The sequence below is a fragment of the Pelobates fuscus genome, chromosome 1 (assembly GCF_036172605.1).
Source record: "Pelobates fuscus isolate aPelFus1 chromosome 1, aPelFus1.pri, whole genome shotgun sequence".
NCBI classification, from domain to species: Eukaryota; Metazoa; Chordata; class Amphibia; order Anura; family Pelobatidae; genus Pelobates; species Pelobates fuscus.
In genome coordinates, this window is record NC_086317.1 from 254,437,927 (window position 1) to 254,454,785 (window position 16,859).

The window sequence follows — 16,859 nt, forward strand, 5'->3', positions numbered from 1 at the left end:
ATGTTAGGAAGACATCATTGTATTCCTAACACTAAAGTGTTCCTTTAAGGCTTCCCTGTACGAGAGCAGTGAATCAATTCTTTCCTATGGGGAATTTGAAGACGTTAGACTGACATCCTCATGCAAAGTGTGAGGACATCCAAAATCGTTTCATGAAGTAAACTCTGTCAAGATCCATAAAGTGCCTCTGCTTGTTGTCTGTTCCTCCATACAGTCTCTGCCTTGGAAGGGGACAGCCTTGAAATAGTCACTGGAATGTCCTGGTGGCTTCACTCTGCCCATCTTGGATCCCCAGATAAAGTAGAAAACTTCTCTTGTGATGGCTCTGCAAACAGCCACTACAAGGTGCCAAGCCTGGGCTGTGTACTGCAAAACAGGACCAGTATCTTTCCTGCAATCATTAAGTCTCTAAAGCTATACAAACTGAACTTCTGGTTTACTTTTGCCAGTCTCTCATGCCAGCTTTTTAGGGCAGTACCTTCTCCCCTAAACCAGACCCCTAGGATCTTGATAAGGTCAGCTTTGAAGGAAAAGGGGAGAGGATCTTATTGTCTCTGACTTCCCACAGTTGATCTTCACTCCTGAAGCACTGCATAAGTCATCACAGGTGTTCCTAGGTGCTCTCCCTGCCTGGCAGTCAGCGCAGAAGATGGTGATGTTGTCCATGTAGATCAAGCACTTGATTTATTTTTTTCTGGGTCCTGGTGCAGTGATCCCTCTGATGTCTGGGTTCCATCTGATGGATTTGGCAAAAAGCTTTATGCAATAGACAAGAAGGATAAGTTTGAGAGGGCAGCCTTGTCTGACAACCGACATGATCGGGAAGAGGTCAGTGTTTCAGCCGTTCGCTAGTACAGTACTACAGATATCATGGTACATCAGTTTTACAAAGGAACTGTGAGGACATGACTCTGTTGGATTTGAACCCTGAATTCCATGCTGCTGATCCTCTTCCTTACCAGTTCACCAGCCTGCCTTTTACAGATTTACCTGAACTCTGATAACCTTGACTATACAAGCAATGATATTAGAGCTAAGTCTCTTCAGCAGTGTCTGGTCAGGTGTCTGGCTCTTGGCCTATATAAACCATTTCTGTCTTTGTACCTTTGCCAGATTATTGTGGTTCCTGTAAGCTATAATGAAGCTTGTTCCTGTTTCTTCTACCTGTTGCTGATTTGGACTATTTGACTTTGCTGCTGCTCCTTCCCACTGACCTCGGTTTGCCTTACTACAATTACCATCTTTCTGTTACCAAGGGGAAAGGTGGTTTTATTATCCTTCTTTTCTTCCTTCTTTTTCTTCGGTTTCATTTGTAGGGTTGGAGCTGGGTCTGTTGGCAGTAGTCCCTTGCTTGCTGCCACAACGTAGCACTTGGTCCTCTTTGGACAATCCTTGTACAAGTGTGAGGCTTCACCACATTTTCCTGGGGCAGTTCTTGGTCTCGTGACCCTCCACCTTTCAGATCCTGCAGGCAGATGCCTTGCAATCTTTTCCCTGCTGTATAGGCTGCTACCTAAGAGAAAACAGTGTGGTAGGTGTTGCAAACAACCAAGTGATGATGAGTCATATCTGAAGTGAACAATCAGGGACCATCTTCCTGTCCAGAAACTGTATTTGTCTTTTTATCTACACCATGGTATCAAACCAACGTGCACAAGCGACTCACGGACCTTTTGATGTCCTTGGCACGGGTGTGGGGGTTCCTCATTGAGACAGTTCCTCTATCTTTATTGGACAGAAGCTGATAAATTGGGAGAGTGGGGAGTCATGTTTGGCAGTGAGGAAATGTTCCTAGTACCTCTTGCAAATTGTCATCAATAGGAATTTGATGTGGAAAATATCTCACATGAGACTCTGTATGCTGAGAATCTCCACTGTGGTAAATCCCTGGTTGAGGATCATTTTCTTACTGGAGGTCTCTGGGTTCATGTCCGGGATTTTTCTGCCCACCTCCTTCAGTTTAAGAACCACTGAGCTCAGCCAAGCCTCGGGGAGAGAGGAAAGGGGTTGTACACTGCTTTCCTTCTTCCCATTTCTGGGGGAGGGGGAGGGGCAACACCAGAGGTCTTTGATTAGGGCATGATGGCCTACTTCTTTGGCTCCTATAATGTTATCTTCACTTAGCGAGCTGGGCGGGTTGAGAAAGAGTGGTAGGGCAACTTCTTCCTCCTCTGAAGGAGGCCTTACTCCTTGGCTCTCACTCTTCCATAAAAGATTGCACTGCTTTGGCTTTCTTCTCTGAAGAAGGCTCAACTGTCTTGGCTTCCCACTCCACAGTTCCAAATCAGAAATATCTGGGTTATTGAATAATGACACGGTCCAAACCTGTAATTTAAACTGAAAACTGTATAATGCAATATTCGCATATTTCATTAGGGTAAACTAGTTGGGCAAATCAATCATCCCAATATGTTCTGCCATCACAATGTAAATATCTATATAGGTGATTTCTTTGCTGTATCCTTTATTTTGTATAACATTTATCATGAGGTCTAAAATGCCATATTTTGATTATAAAATATTTTATTATGTAACATAATTTTACAAATGTATGTAATTAGTATTTGCATTGCATTTGTAAATTTCCTCTATGCAATCCTTTTTTTTATGCTATAGCAGAGACTAATGATAATAAATATTGTATGTATTATATAACACTGTCAGTAAAGCTGTTCTCATATTGAAATTATACTTCAATCAATATTTTCTTCAAAAATATAAGTACATATAATAAAGGTTAAAATGGCACGTCTAAAGCAGAGAGACTCGTTTGCATATTTCACAGTGACTAATATATTCATAAATTCATATCATACATTTCTTATATAAACATAATTTCTACTAAGACATTTTGGCTTTTTCTGTTTCTTTTTTCTTCTTTGATTTCCCTATATAATCTAATGTATTTATCTGAGATTGATATGAGCTGTAAAATCAGTTATTCATTTATAAAACTGTCCATATCAAACATGGTTAATAACTATTATATTGTAGGAGATGGCCTTTTACTCAGCCGAGGAGAGAAATGGGGAAAGCATCGCCGACTGCTGACCCCCGCCTTTCACTTTGATATCCTAAAAGGCTATGTGAACATTTTCAACCAGAGTGCTGACATCATGCATGTAAGTTATGACTGTAGTATTGTACAGTGAATAAAGTACTATGTCATCTTATTCCGGAAACAGCAGATCTAAGGCATCTGATTTTTGTCAATATAAACAATATTTATTAACGGATAGACATGTTGGTGAAGAACATTTTAAAAACCAGCATAAATTTAACTGCAATACATATATCCGGGGCAGACTCGTAGAATAAAGTTGAAAGCCAGCGATTTATAAAAGCAAATATAGTTACATTTAAAAGAATGCCAATGCTAAAATACAATCTACAACAGCTGTGTCCCATGTAGCCAGGTTGGGGGTCCCCCCACAGAAATTGCAATAAACTGAAACAGGAAAATCGGTCACTATGGACAAACAATCTTTACTGCTGTATCCTTCTAAAAAATATGATTCATAAATTCATAAATACTATGAAACATAGTAATTAAAAATACAAAATGTTGCTGCCAATAGACATACAAAGGCCTACGCATTTTGTGCTATTACTCTACCCCAGCAGTCAGAACAGTCAGCAGTTTAAAGGCATTTAGGATCATCTGCAACATTTGTATGCCTGTTGGCAGCAACATGGTAGGAGCATTTGTTACACTCCTATTTTTTTGTTTTTTTAATTTTATTATGTTTTAATAAAGATTGGAGACTATATTTTAAAAGGATACAGTAGTAAAGATTTTTTTTGTCCATAGTGGCCGACATTTCTGTTTCAGTCTACAGACTTTTAGTATATTAAAAGAGAAGATATGGAAACCCATAAAATCAAATGTAAATGTTGAACTTACAATATTTATTTTCTATACATTTGTTAACTTTTTTTTTAGCAATTACAATTGTATTTTTCCTTTTCCTTTTATGTATTTAGGGGTAACTTTGCTGCAAAGTCCTCCATAGGAAAGCACAGAAGCTATGACACTATTTGCTGTTCACTAAATGGCATTGCAGTTTCTCAGGATGAAATAAAGTCCACTTACTGGCTTAAATGTCACACCTTGTGAGACCAGTTGTAATGTCTCACTGAGCTGGCTATTCCAGTCTGATTAATCCCTTCATTGCCACAACAAAGAGCAACATAAAGTGAAAGTAAATCAACTAATACATGCTGGGGTCACACACCTAAAGTTAGTAACTACATGTGAAATGTGAAGTCCCCTGGTACCCCAATGATAGCAGAAGGCCTCCTTAGAGAATAGGTGTGTACATTTTTAAAGACACACTATGTTCTCATTTGTGATATTTGCTATATTTTTGATTTTGGAAGATTTTTTTTTTTTCACCTATTAAATTTTGAGATCTCTTTGGGGCAGCCACAATAATTTTTACTGAGTTCAGTGTATAAATGTGTTTTTCTCTAGCTTGTCTTTTACCACTTTTTTTGAAAATCAGCTTCATAATCTATGAACATTTATCTTTTTGCCATCTCTGCAGTTCCACAATTTAAAAAAAAAAAAAGTATATTTTAAATTGTGTACATCATGATATTTCATTTGTAAAGGCTGACTTAGGACGGTTTTAGTTCAGTTTCTTTATTCATGCAAAAAGATTTCACGTTTAGCAAGGGGCTGCTTGGAACAAAATAAATTATGCTGATTTTCCCATTTTCAATACTTTGGAAAACATTTGTAGGTAATCACTACATGTAGTGTCTTACATTGTTTGCATATGTTTTGGTCTACAAACCTATTGTAATTATTTAACATCTTATCATAATAACATTCAGCAACCTTATTATCTATAAATGATTTCTATTTTTACAGGCTAAGTGGAGAAAATTGGCTGCAAATGGTCCCATATCACTGGACATGTTTGAGCACATCAGTCTAATGACATTGGATTCCCTACTGAAATGTACTTTCAGCTATGACAGTGACTGCCAAGAGTAAGTTATTTCTTTCAACTTACCTGGATATTAGTGTAATAAAAATCATACTGGCTCTATCCACCAGCAGTAAAACAGAACAGTGTTCTAATCTCCATGGTTTGCACATTTTGGGTTCCGTCCTATTATAGTGCTACTATATTGGCTCAGTCAGTTATGCTCCATGCCCCTGCTGGTCTGATATACTGGGTGAATGTAGAAAAGGAGCAATTGGGGATTGACTCCCTTATCAGAATTCTATAAACCACAAAAAACTAAAACAAAAGAAATAGGGTTAGCTTTACTTCCCCTTGTCTGACCAACATGGTATTTATCTGTGACTTTTTTGATCTAAGCTAGGAGATCCTGCAAGTTATTTCCCATGCACCCCCTAAACATCTTTTCTCGTTTTCCCTCATCGAGCCTGGAATCATATTTATGAGATGATTGATATTAACCAATGAATACTTGCATTCCCTGTGTTACATGCAGGGTTTCAGCTGCCCTCAACTTTTTTGGTTTTTCTGTATTTGCAATTATCTTCTCGTTGAATTTATTATAGTGCCTGGAGTCCCTTGGCACGGTCCTTCCATTCAATGTTAAACCATTTTAACAGTTTAACCCCTTAAGGACCAAACTTCTGGAATAAAAGGGAATCATGACATGTCACACATGTCATGTGTCCTTAAGGGGTTAAAATTGAATGATGGTCCCTGGCACACACAAAGACCGCCCCTACTGGAGGTGAGCCTAGGGTAGAGATTACACACATCCTTATAGCCATCCCAATTCATACTGCTATGGCACTATGATAGGCTGAAACTGGTCAGTTAATCATTGCCGCTCATTGTTGCTCAGGGTAATGCTTCCCTACTGGCGACTCTTGTATGACATTAGAACATTAAAACAGTTTAACTTTGAATGAAAGAACAACACCAGGGGACTCCAGACACTATATCCACTTTAATAAAATAAAGTAGTTAATGTGCCTACAGTGTTCCTTTAAAATCAAATCTATCTCTGTGTGTACGTATGCAATGTTTATGCAGTACTTTTCCACCATCCAAAAACTCAATATATGATATAATGGGAATCCAGTTGTTTCTTTAATCTTTCTCTTGATGGTTGGGCATGGTTACCGACCTGTGTGAAGGGTATTGCAGCAGAATGGCCCTTTTTCTCTTCCTTTGTTTGGCTGTCCGTACCCCTCGTTCGTTTACCAAACTACCCTCTGTGTAGTCCCAGAGCTCAGTTATTTTAACAACTGACCACCCGTGGATGTTAACTTCAAAATTGCTCATTAAAGGAGGGTTCCCCTGTGTGGCCGCCGTTCGTATTATTGAACGCACGTGTGCAAACAAACGGTGGTATTCTTGTCTCTCGAACGTGGGCAGCGGTATATGGTCGGCGATGGGCTTGGTACTAATTTCGGCTACTGAACTCTGCAAACACTTGGTAAATTATTAACACTGCTCATTCAACCAGTAGGAGAATGGTGTTCGGGAGACCTAAACTACTGAACAAGGGGAACGTTTGTTTGCTAGCAACTAGGGGGAGCCTTCAACGGCATTCTTGCAAGAACTCCCGAAAAAAGCCTAAAATCCTCTGGAACTATTTTGGGGCTTCACCTCGTGGTCGTCCGGTCTAGACTTCACTCGAATGGTTTACCTAATCTACCAAATGGATCTGAGTGATATTTGGACAAAGTGGGCGCTCAGATCCCATCTATTCGGTAAACTAACTTTAGTGGAGTTCTGAGATATTAATATATATGTTATATTGTTTTACAATATTGTATATTTTCTGTACCTGGGTGGCAATATAATCTAAGATTTGTTCTTACTCGATTATCTCCAAGGTACAGAGGAGGAGTCTGGGAAATGTTGCTTTGTCCCCTGTCCCCAACAAGGTCCACCAGTGGAAAACCCCTGGAATGTAATTTAAGAAACCCATTGCATGGGGAGTTGCATAAAAACCAGCTGTGGCTGAATAAAAATTAGTTGACACCCAGAACTGTGTGTGTAGTCCAGTTACTGGTGGGGATTGTGCCTTGGATATTGTATTGCTTTCTCAGCTACAAGGAGTCTACAGCGGAGATATTTATGCTGAATATTGGATCTCTGCTACAGGTATTACATGGTGTTATACTTTGGTTGAAGCAAACACTGTTATCTGGTATCTCACTCCTGATCGATTGCACAAAAACTGTTCTACTTCTTCCCCAATCTGCTGGAGATGTCGTCTGTCACGGGTGGCGGTGCAAGGACCGGGACCCAGTATGCCTGATGTTCAGAGTAGGAGTCACAGTGTGGAGGTGGATTAGCAGGGTCTGGTGCAGGGTAACCACACGCCCCCTGGTGTTGAGCACCAGCGTTTTTGCAGCCACATACCAGAACCCAGATTCAGCTTCAGCGGATCCCAGGAACTAGGAGCAAGAATTAAGCAGACCTCCCAGAGCTGAATAGGGAGGCTCTGCAGCAAGATTGTATCCAGTACTAGAAACAAGGCAAGACTAGAGATAGGCACCAAACATGAAAACAAGACAGAACTAATAGAACCCAGAACCAGAGAAAGATAGTAAGCTAAACTCAGAACATATACACAAGACATGAGGAAAACATGAACATAACATGGGCATGGCTGGACAGGACTCTACATGGACTGGGTATACAAAATAAAACAAGACAAGATAACATAGGCAAAACAAGAGGAGAATTAACTAAGCACTATATATGAAAATCATGGGGATTTAGTCACATTATATGATCATACATTGCATAAGCCTGCCAACAACGCCAATGTACCCCATATCTGGCAGGTTCTACTCTGCCTAATGTATGCTAAAACAACCAAAGAAGACATTTATAGCACTTATCTGCAAGAAAGGGACTTGAAACACTGCTGCAGGTCCAGGCTGAAACAAAAAGAATGATGAAAAACAAACGGGTGTGGCAAATAAAACAAACATTTAAATAAATCCAAGAGACTGGGAAATCCAGGGACGGACTATAGGAATGAACCCAGAAATCCCAGCATAAAGAAAACCAGACAGACTAGAAAACCAAAAAAACAAGAAAAACAAAACAAGAATTGTAAAAAGAGTACTGGATACCAGAAGCCAAAGCCAGACATCTCCACAGAACAGAGCAGGATGTGACATACCGCACCTCTTAAGGAGCGAACTTCGGACGCTCCAAACAGCTCTCAGGCAGAGACCAGGAATGGTGAGCGGATCCTGCAACGAAGTCCTCTTGACTTCCACAGAGGCAAGGATCCCCTGCCGGAGAGGCCTCCTGCACCAGCAACAAATGGAGATCACCGCCAGAAAAGGAGCACTGCCACGAAACAGGAACCAAGCATCACAAGAGAACACCTGAAGCGACCACCGTACAGCTTAGCAGATCGACCTCCTCCACGACAAAAATAAGGAAACCATCTCCAGCAGACTGGTCCAGATACAGGAACTCTTGCATGCCGAAAAAACAACAGGAACTAGAAAAAGAAACCAGGAACCAAGCATCACAAGGGAACACCTGAAGCGACCACCATACCGCTTAGCAGATTGACCTCCTCCACGACAAGAATAAGGAAGCCATCTCCAGCAGACTGGTCCAGATTTGAGATGTCGCGAACATAACATTTTCCGTTCGCGAATGGCGAACGCGAATTTCCGCAAATGTTCGCGAACAGGCGAACCGCCATAGACTTCAATAGGTAGGCGAATTTTAAAACCCACAGGGACTCTTTCTGGTCACAATAGTGATGGAAAGTTGTTTCAAGGGGACTAACACCTGGACTGTGGCATGCCGGAGGGGGATCCATGGCAAAACTCCCATGGAAAATTACATAGTTGATGCAAAGTCTGGTTTTAATCCATAAAGGGCATAAATCACCTAACATTCCTAAATTGTTTGGAAAAACGTGCTTTAAAACATCAGGTATGATGTTGTAGTGTAAGGGTTACGCCCGCTTCACAGTGACAGACCAAACTCCCCGTTTAACGCACCGCAAACAACCGCAAACAGTCCATTTGCACAACCGCAAACTCCCCATGATCGCACATCACAAACGCCTATGGGATCAACACATGAGTACAAGCAGCACACAAACTCAAAGCCGCCATCCTCCTCCTGGTCCAGCATCTTCAGCCATGTCAACCACTGCTGTCCTCCTTGCCCCCTCTCAACCATCCGCCACTCCGTCTCTCGCCTTGAGCAGTTCCTGCTCATCTGCCCACAGTCAGGTGTCTGTCAAGGACATGTTTGACCGTAAGAAGCCAATGTCACAAAGTCACCCCCTTGCCCGGCATCTGACAGCTGGCTTGTCTGAACTCTTAGCCCGCCAGTTTTTACCATACAAGCTGGTGGAGTCTGAGGCGTTCCAAAAATTTGTAGCTATTGGGACACCGCAGTGGAAGGTACCCGGACAAAATTTCTTTGCACAAAAGTCAATCCCCAACCTATACTCGATAGTGCAAAAGGAAGTGATGGCATGTCTGGCACACAGTGTTGGGGCAAGGGTCCATCTGACCACTGATACCTGGTCTGCAAAGCATGGTCAGGGCAGGTATATCACCTACACTGCGCATTGGGCAAACCTGCTGACGGCTGCCAAGCATGGAATGCGTGGCTCTGCAGAGGAGTTGGTGACACCGCCACGACTTGCAGGCAAGCCTGCTGCCACCTCCTCTACTCCTCCTACTCCATCCTCTTCCATAACCTCCTCGGCTGAGTCCTCTTGTGCTGCTGCGTCTTGCTCCACATCAACGGCACCCCCCAGCTCCCCAGGTACTATTCCACATCCCGGATACGGCAGTGTCACGCCGTCTTGGGGTTGACTTCCCTGAAAGCAGAGAGTCACACCGGACCAGCACTTCTGTCCATCCTGAACACACAGGTGGATCAGTGGCTGACTCCGCACCAACTGGAGATCGGCAAAGTGGTTTGTGACAACGGAAGAAATTTGTTGGCAGCATTGAATTTGGGCAAGTTGACACATGTGCCGTGCATGGCACATGTGTGTAATCTGATCGTACAACGCTTTGTGCATAAGAACCCAGGCTTACAGGACGTCCTGAAGCAGGCCAGGGAGGTGTATGGCCACTTCAGGCGTTCCTACACGGCCATGGCGCACTTTTCAGATATCCAGCGGCGAAACAACATGCCAGCGAGGTGCTTGATTTGCGACAGCCCGACCAGTTGGAATTCAACACTCCTAATGTTCGACCGCCTACTCCAACAAGAAAAAGCCGTTAACGACTATTTGTATAACCTGGGTACTAGGACAGCCTCTGCGGAGCTGGGAATTTTTTTGCCACGTTACTGGACGCTCATGCGCAATGCCTGTAGGCTCATGCGTCCTTTTGAGGAGGTGACAAACCTAGTCAGTCGCACCGAAGGCACCATCAGCGACATCATACCATTTGTTTTCTTCCTGGAGCGTGCCCTGCGAAGAGTGCTGGATCAGGACGTAGATAAGCGTGAAGAGGAAGAGGAAGAGTTTTGGTCACCATCACCACCAGAAACAGCCTTATCAGCATCGCTTGCTGGACCTGCGGCAACGCTGGAAGAGGATTGTGAGGAAAAGGAGTCAGAGGAGGAATGTGGCTGTGAGGAGGTGGAGGAAGACCAACCACAACAGGCATCCCAGGGTGCTCGTTGTCACCTATCTGGTACCCGTGGTGTTGTACGTGGCTGGGGGGGAAGAACATACCTTCAGTGAGATCACTGAGGACGAGGAACGGGACATGAGTAGCTCGGCATTCCAACCTTGTGCAAATGGGGTCTTTCATGCTGTCGTGCCTGTTGAGGGACCCTTGTATAAAAAGGCTGAAGGAGAACGACCTGTACTGGGTGTCCACGCTACTAGACCCCCGGTATAAGCAGAAAGTGCCTGAAATGTTACCGAATTACCGCAAGTCGGAAAGGATGCAGCAGTTCCAAGATGAATTAAAAAGTATGCTTTACACAGCGTATAAGGGTGATGTCACAGCACAACGGGAAAGTAATCCTCGTCCTCCCACGACCACGTCGGCAAGGACAGGATGCTTTACAGACGTGTTGTTGATGGAGGACATGCAGGGCTTTTTATAATTCTTTATTTTTGTGGTGCATTTAGTTTTCACATGCTTTTTCAATGCCGCAGCCACGGTATCAAGAATAGTAAAGATTTTACAGGTACATGGCATATACAGTTAATGCACACATTTTTAAATTTAATAAAGTAAGTAGCTAAGTCACAGGCTTATCCAACATGTCTAAATTACTTGTAGTGAGTCGTCTTAGTGGTTTATACAGACATATGGGTGATCATACTAAAGTGAGTTGTATACTAGGCTTTTAAGATATACACACCACATTAGGTTAGATCGCAGTGCACTGTGGTTGAGTGTGTAAGTGTTTTGCAAGCTTAAACCAAACTGACAAACAAAAATGGTACAGCATCTTAAAGGACCACTCTAGTGCCAGGAAAACATACTCGTTTTCCTGGCACTAGAGTGCCCCGAGGGTGCCCCCACCCTCAGGGACCCCCTCCCGCCCGGCTCTGGAAAGGGGAAAGGGGTAAAAACGTACCTTTTTCCAGCGCTGGGCGGGGAGCTCTCCTCCTCCGATCCTCCTCTTCTCCTCCCCGTCGGCTGAATGCGCACGCGCGGCAAGAGCTGCGCGCGCATTCAGCCGGTCACATAGGAAAGCATTCATAATGCTTTCCTATGGACGCTGGCGTGCTCTCACTGTGAAAATCACAGTGAGAAGCACGCAAGCGCCTCTAGCGGCTGTCAATGAGACAGCCACTAGAGGACATAGGGGGAAGGCTTAACCCATTCACAAACATAGCAGTTTCTCTGAAACTGCTATGTTTATGAAAAAATGGGTTAACCCTAGAAGGACCTGGCACCCAGACCACTTCATTAAGCTGAAGTGGTCTGGGTGCCTAGAGTGGTCCTTTAATCAGAGATGTTTAAGTCTGGAATGCTAGCTTTATGTGAAGCCACGGCGTTCTTAGGCAGGATTAACTTCACTGCAGGTAACCTCTGGTGTTGTTAGCAGAGGGGATGCGTTGCGGAAAGGTTGCGCCTGGGTAAGGAGCGATTAGAGCTCCTCTGGTAGGTTTAGTCCCATGGTTAGTCCATGCCATGCAAACCCTCATCACTACTCGTGGCTGGATCTTCAGTCCTGGGTCGAGGCTGGGAAGGAGCCGGGGCAGTATGCTTCACTGTTATGCAGCAGCCGCTGCGTTCTTTGTGCTGGTGCCTTGGTGCTGGAGGAGGTGAGTAATGTGTCTCACTGCTGCTTGCCATTGTGAGTTTATTGCTACAATCCCTTTCAGCCTCCTCTACTCTGACGCTGCACAGAGCCGGTCCCGGCCCGTTAGCTGCCTGCTGCTCTGGCTTGCGAGGCAGCATTGTCTGCATGAGGCTTCGTGGTATGGACTGCCGCCATTATAAGTATGCGAAGTGTCGTTGCTTCCTCCCGCTTGCATCCATCCAGTGGGGCCTACATGTACAGCAACAATCTTGTACAGATGCCGTGGTGGACCGTGATGACCCCCGACGGTCCAAAGGGGGGGGAGGGTCTGCGTCTGCAGGACTTCGGGACTGGGTGACCGGCCGCGTCTCCCGCCCCGCATCAACTGCTAGGCCGCAAGTCGGACCTGCCTCGGCTAGCGCGTCCGGAGGGTCCATGGTGCCCCAGTCTGGTCCCACCGAGGGTTCCGCGGGGGTGGGTAAGCTCGTTTGGGTTGCGATCCGAGAGGCTTATTATTAGTCATTTAGCAGGAGCTCCGTTTGCTTGTGACTTCTCCGCATGGCGGTCAAGCTCCGCCCCCCATGCGGGGCTTTTTAAGTCCTACGCATCGCCACAGCCCTTCGGGGTCCACCTGTCAGGGTACCTGAGGCCTCTACCTCTAAGGGAGGTAGAGACTTGGTGGTTTGCCCGTCCAGGCGAGCTGTTTCCTTCGTTCCTCGCGGTTCATCCAGTCACTTAAACACCGGCCGCGAGGAATCCACGTCCTTTTCTAGCGGGACGCTCAATACGTGACGTCATGACGCTATCACGAGCGACCTGTCACTCAAGTGTCCGATATCCAATCGGTACTTGTCAGAGGCGTGATTACCATCCAGAGCCAGGGTATTTAAGCTTACTTCTCACTTCAGCTCATTGCCCTGTCGTGGTTCTAGCTTGTCTAGTCACTCAGTGCTCTGGTATTCTAGTTTGCTCTATTTGGTTTTGACTCGGCTTGTTGTACTACTCTGCTTCTCTGTTATCCCTTGACCCGGCTTGTCTCTCGCTTATCTGTCTTCTCGTTCCCTCGACCTCGGCTTGTCTCTGACTATTCTCTATTACTCTCGGTACGTTAGTCCGGCCATTCTAAGGCCCGGTATACGTACCTTTCCACTCTTTGTACTCTGCGTGTTGGATCCCTGTCCCGATCCTGACATTACGACAGGGCCAATGGATCCTGCAGGTACAAACAGTCAGCTTGGTTCTTCGGATCCCAGGTTTGACGCCATGGAGCATAGGATGGATCAGATGGCTTTGGCACTACAGGCACTTTTGTCTCGTGCTAGTAATCCACCTGAGGAGACACGTACTCCTTCTATTTCTCCTGCAGTCTCAGGTCTAGAGGTAGCCACTGTAGGTGCTTCTTCCCGTATTACCCCACCAGTACGTTATGGCGGGTCACCGGAGAAGTGTCGTGGCTTTCTGAACCAGATTAGCATCCATTTTGAATTACAACCCCGCTCTTATCCTACAGATAGAGCGAAGGTTGGATTTGTTATTACTTTACTCATTGAGAAAGCTCTGAGATGGGCCAATCCTTTATGGGAGAATGATAATCCACTAGTCTATAATTATAATGCCTTTGTAGCTGCGTTTAGAAGAACTTTTGACCCTCCTGGTAGAAAGGTCAATGCAGCTAGATTACTGTTGCGCCTTAGACAGGAGAATCGAACACTTGTGGATTATGCACTAGAGTTCAGGTCCTTGGCGGCAGAAGTTAAGTGGAACGAACAGGCGTATATAGATGTGTTTCTGAATGGGTTATCAGATGTAATTCTTGACGAGGTCGCTACTAGAGAACTCCCTGAGAATTTGGAGGATTTAATTTCTTTTATATCTCGTATTGATGAACGCTTAAGAGAGAGGCAGAACACTCGAGATAGGACCCGTAGACCCTCCTTTAAACTAGCGCCTACCTTTCAAAATTCTGAGTTCGAGGACTTACGTATTCCTGAACCTATGCAGATAGGCAGTACTCATCTCACAGAGAGGGAGAGACAGTACAGGAGAAGGGAGGGTTTATGTATGTATTGTGGAGTCAGAGGTCATTTACGCCTAAATTGTCCCAATCGTTCGGGAAACGCTCGCACCTAAGTTTCTCTAGAGGACAGGCCTTGGGTGTTTCTACTTTGTCCTCTATTCACAACTACAAAGAGCTCAGGCTTCTGTTACCCGTTTCTTTAAAGTGGGAGAAGGGAGTAGTTAAGACTATGGCACTAATCGATTCTGGAGCTGCTGAGAGCTTTATAGATCAGGGTTTTGCTGCCAAGCATGCTATTCCATCCCAGTTAAAAGAGACACCACTGGCTGTTGAGGCCATCGATGGTAGACCGTTACTTGAGCCTGTTATTTTCCATGAAACCATACCGATTAACTTAACTGTTGGCATCCTACATAGAGAGGACATATCCTTACTGCTCATTTCTTCTCCGTCTATTCCCATAGTCCTGGGGTACTCCTGGTTGAGGAGACATAACCCTATTATTAATTGGGAATCAGGGGAGATAGTTTCGTGGGGACAGAATTGTCAAAAGAAATGCTTGCGGAAGGTCTCGCCTCTCGGATTAACCAACACATCGGCTAACTCTGACAATCCTACAGAGACACAAATTCCGCCTCAGTATCTAGATTTAAAGGCAGTATTTGACAAAAAGAAAGCCTATACCTTACCTCCACACAGGTCCTTTGATTGCAAAATTAACCTACTCCCTGGTACCATGCCCCCCAGAGGTCATGTATACCCATTATCTACGAAAGAGAACTCAGTTCTAGAGGAGTATATTCACGAGAATTTAGACAAGGGATTCATTAGGAGGTCCTCCTCCCCTGCCGGGGCTGGATTTTTTTTTGTTAAAAAGAAGGATGGTTCTTTGAGACCTTGTATTGATTATCGAGGCCTAAATAAGATAACCATTAAAAATGCCTACCCGATTCCCTTGATCACCGAACTCTTCGATCGTTTGAAGGGCTCTACAATTTTCACCAAGTTAGACCTCAGAGGGGCATATAACTTGGTGAGAATCCAGCAGGGACATGAGTGGATGACGGCATTCAATACTCGCTATGGCCACTATGAATATACGGTTATGCCTTTTGGGTTATGCAATGCACCAGCTGTATTCCAAGATCTGATAAATGAGGTTCTTAGGGAATTTCAGCAAGAGTGCGTCATTGTGTACCTAGATGATATACTTATACATTCTAGTGAGATTGAGACTCATCACAAGCAAGTCAGGAGGGTTTTGCACAAGCTTCTTCAGCATGGCTTGTACTGCAAGTTGGAGAAATGTAGCTTTGATCAAACCCAGGTAACCTTTCTCGGCTATGTGATCTCTGGGGAGGGATTCAAGATGGATCCAGATAAACTCCAGTCCATTCTAGAGTGGCCTTTACCTAAAGGACTTAAAGCCGTACAGAGATTTATTGGTTTTTCTAATTATTATAGGCGCTTTATTAAGGGCTATTCTTCAATTATCGCACCTATCACTAATATGACCAAACAGGGGGCTGATACTAAGAATTGGACTACTGAAGCTCTTCTTGCGTTCAAAACTCTCAAGGAGCTTTTCGCTTCCGCTCCAATTTTAGTTCACCCCGACACTTCCCTGCCTTTTCTACTTGAGGTAGACGCATCAGAGACTGGTTTAGGTGCTGTCCTATCTCAAAGGTTGGGTGTTGACAAACCATTACATCCATGTGGATTTTTCTCTAAAAAATTGTCCGGTACTGAGAGCAGATATGACATTGGTGACAGAGAATTACTGGCGGTTATCAAGGCTTTGAAAGAGTGGAGACATTTATTGGAAGGTACTTTACATCCTGTTACCATTCTAACAGACCACAAAAATTTGTCTTATATCGGAGAGGCCAAGCGTTTGTCCTCCAGGCAGGCTCGTTGGTCGTTGTTTCTTACCCATTTCAATTACGTTCTGACTTACAGACCTGGCTCAAAGAATTCTAAAGCCGATGCGCTATCTCGCCAATTTGAGCCTTCTGCTTCAGTTGAACCACTTGTGTCCTCCATTGTACCCAAATGCAATATTATTGCTAATACCAGTCTTAAAATTCATTCTCCGCTACTTGACCAGATCTTGAAGTCACAACATCTAGCTCCCGGAGACACTCCTGAGGGAAGAAACTTTGTTCCTCCTGAACTTCAACTGGAACTCTTACAATGTTTTCACGAAAGTAAAATAGCTGGGCATCCTGGTATTCGCAAGACATACTCTCTGATATCCAAGGATTTCTGGTGGCCTTCACTTCGAAAAGATATTGAGGAGTTCGTCGCAGCTTGTGAGACTTGTGCCAAGACTAAACTACCTCATGCTTCTCCATGTGGCCTGTTACACCCCTTGGACATTCCTGAGAAACCTTGGTCCTGTTTGTCCATAGACTTTATCGTTGATTTACCTGCTTCCAAGAGACAGACTGTTATTCTCACGGTGGTGGATAGATTTACTAAGATGGCCCATTTCGTGCCATTACCTAAACTTCCGACTTCTCCTGAATTGGCGGAGATTTTTGCGAGAGAGGTTTTTCGCCTACATGGGATTCCTTCGGAGATTGTTTCTGATAGAGGTTCTCAATTTGTCTCACGTTTCT

At 44.3% G+C, this 16,859-nt stretch overlaps 1 protein-coding gene across 3 annotated transcripts in view; it reads left to right on the forward strand.

The window, feature by feature from the left end:
- The window catches only part of LOC134612200 (ultra-long-chain fatty acid omega-hydroxylase-like), a 99,196-nt gene that overhangs the window by 56,822 nt on the left and 25,515 nt on the right, over nucleotides 1-16,859 (forward strand). For all 3 annotated transcript variants that reach the window (XM_063456560.1, XM_063456553.1, XM_063456554.1), the window contains exons 5-6: nucleotides 2,995-3,122; nucleotides 4,877-4,998. In XM_063456560.1, coding sequence (XP_063312630.1) covers nucleotides 2,995-3,122; nucleotides 4,877-4,998 — 250 coding nt within the window. The remainder of the gene's footprint in view (nucleotides 1-2,994; nucleotides 3,123-4,876; nucleotides 4,999-16,859) is intronic.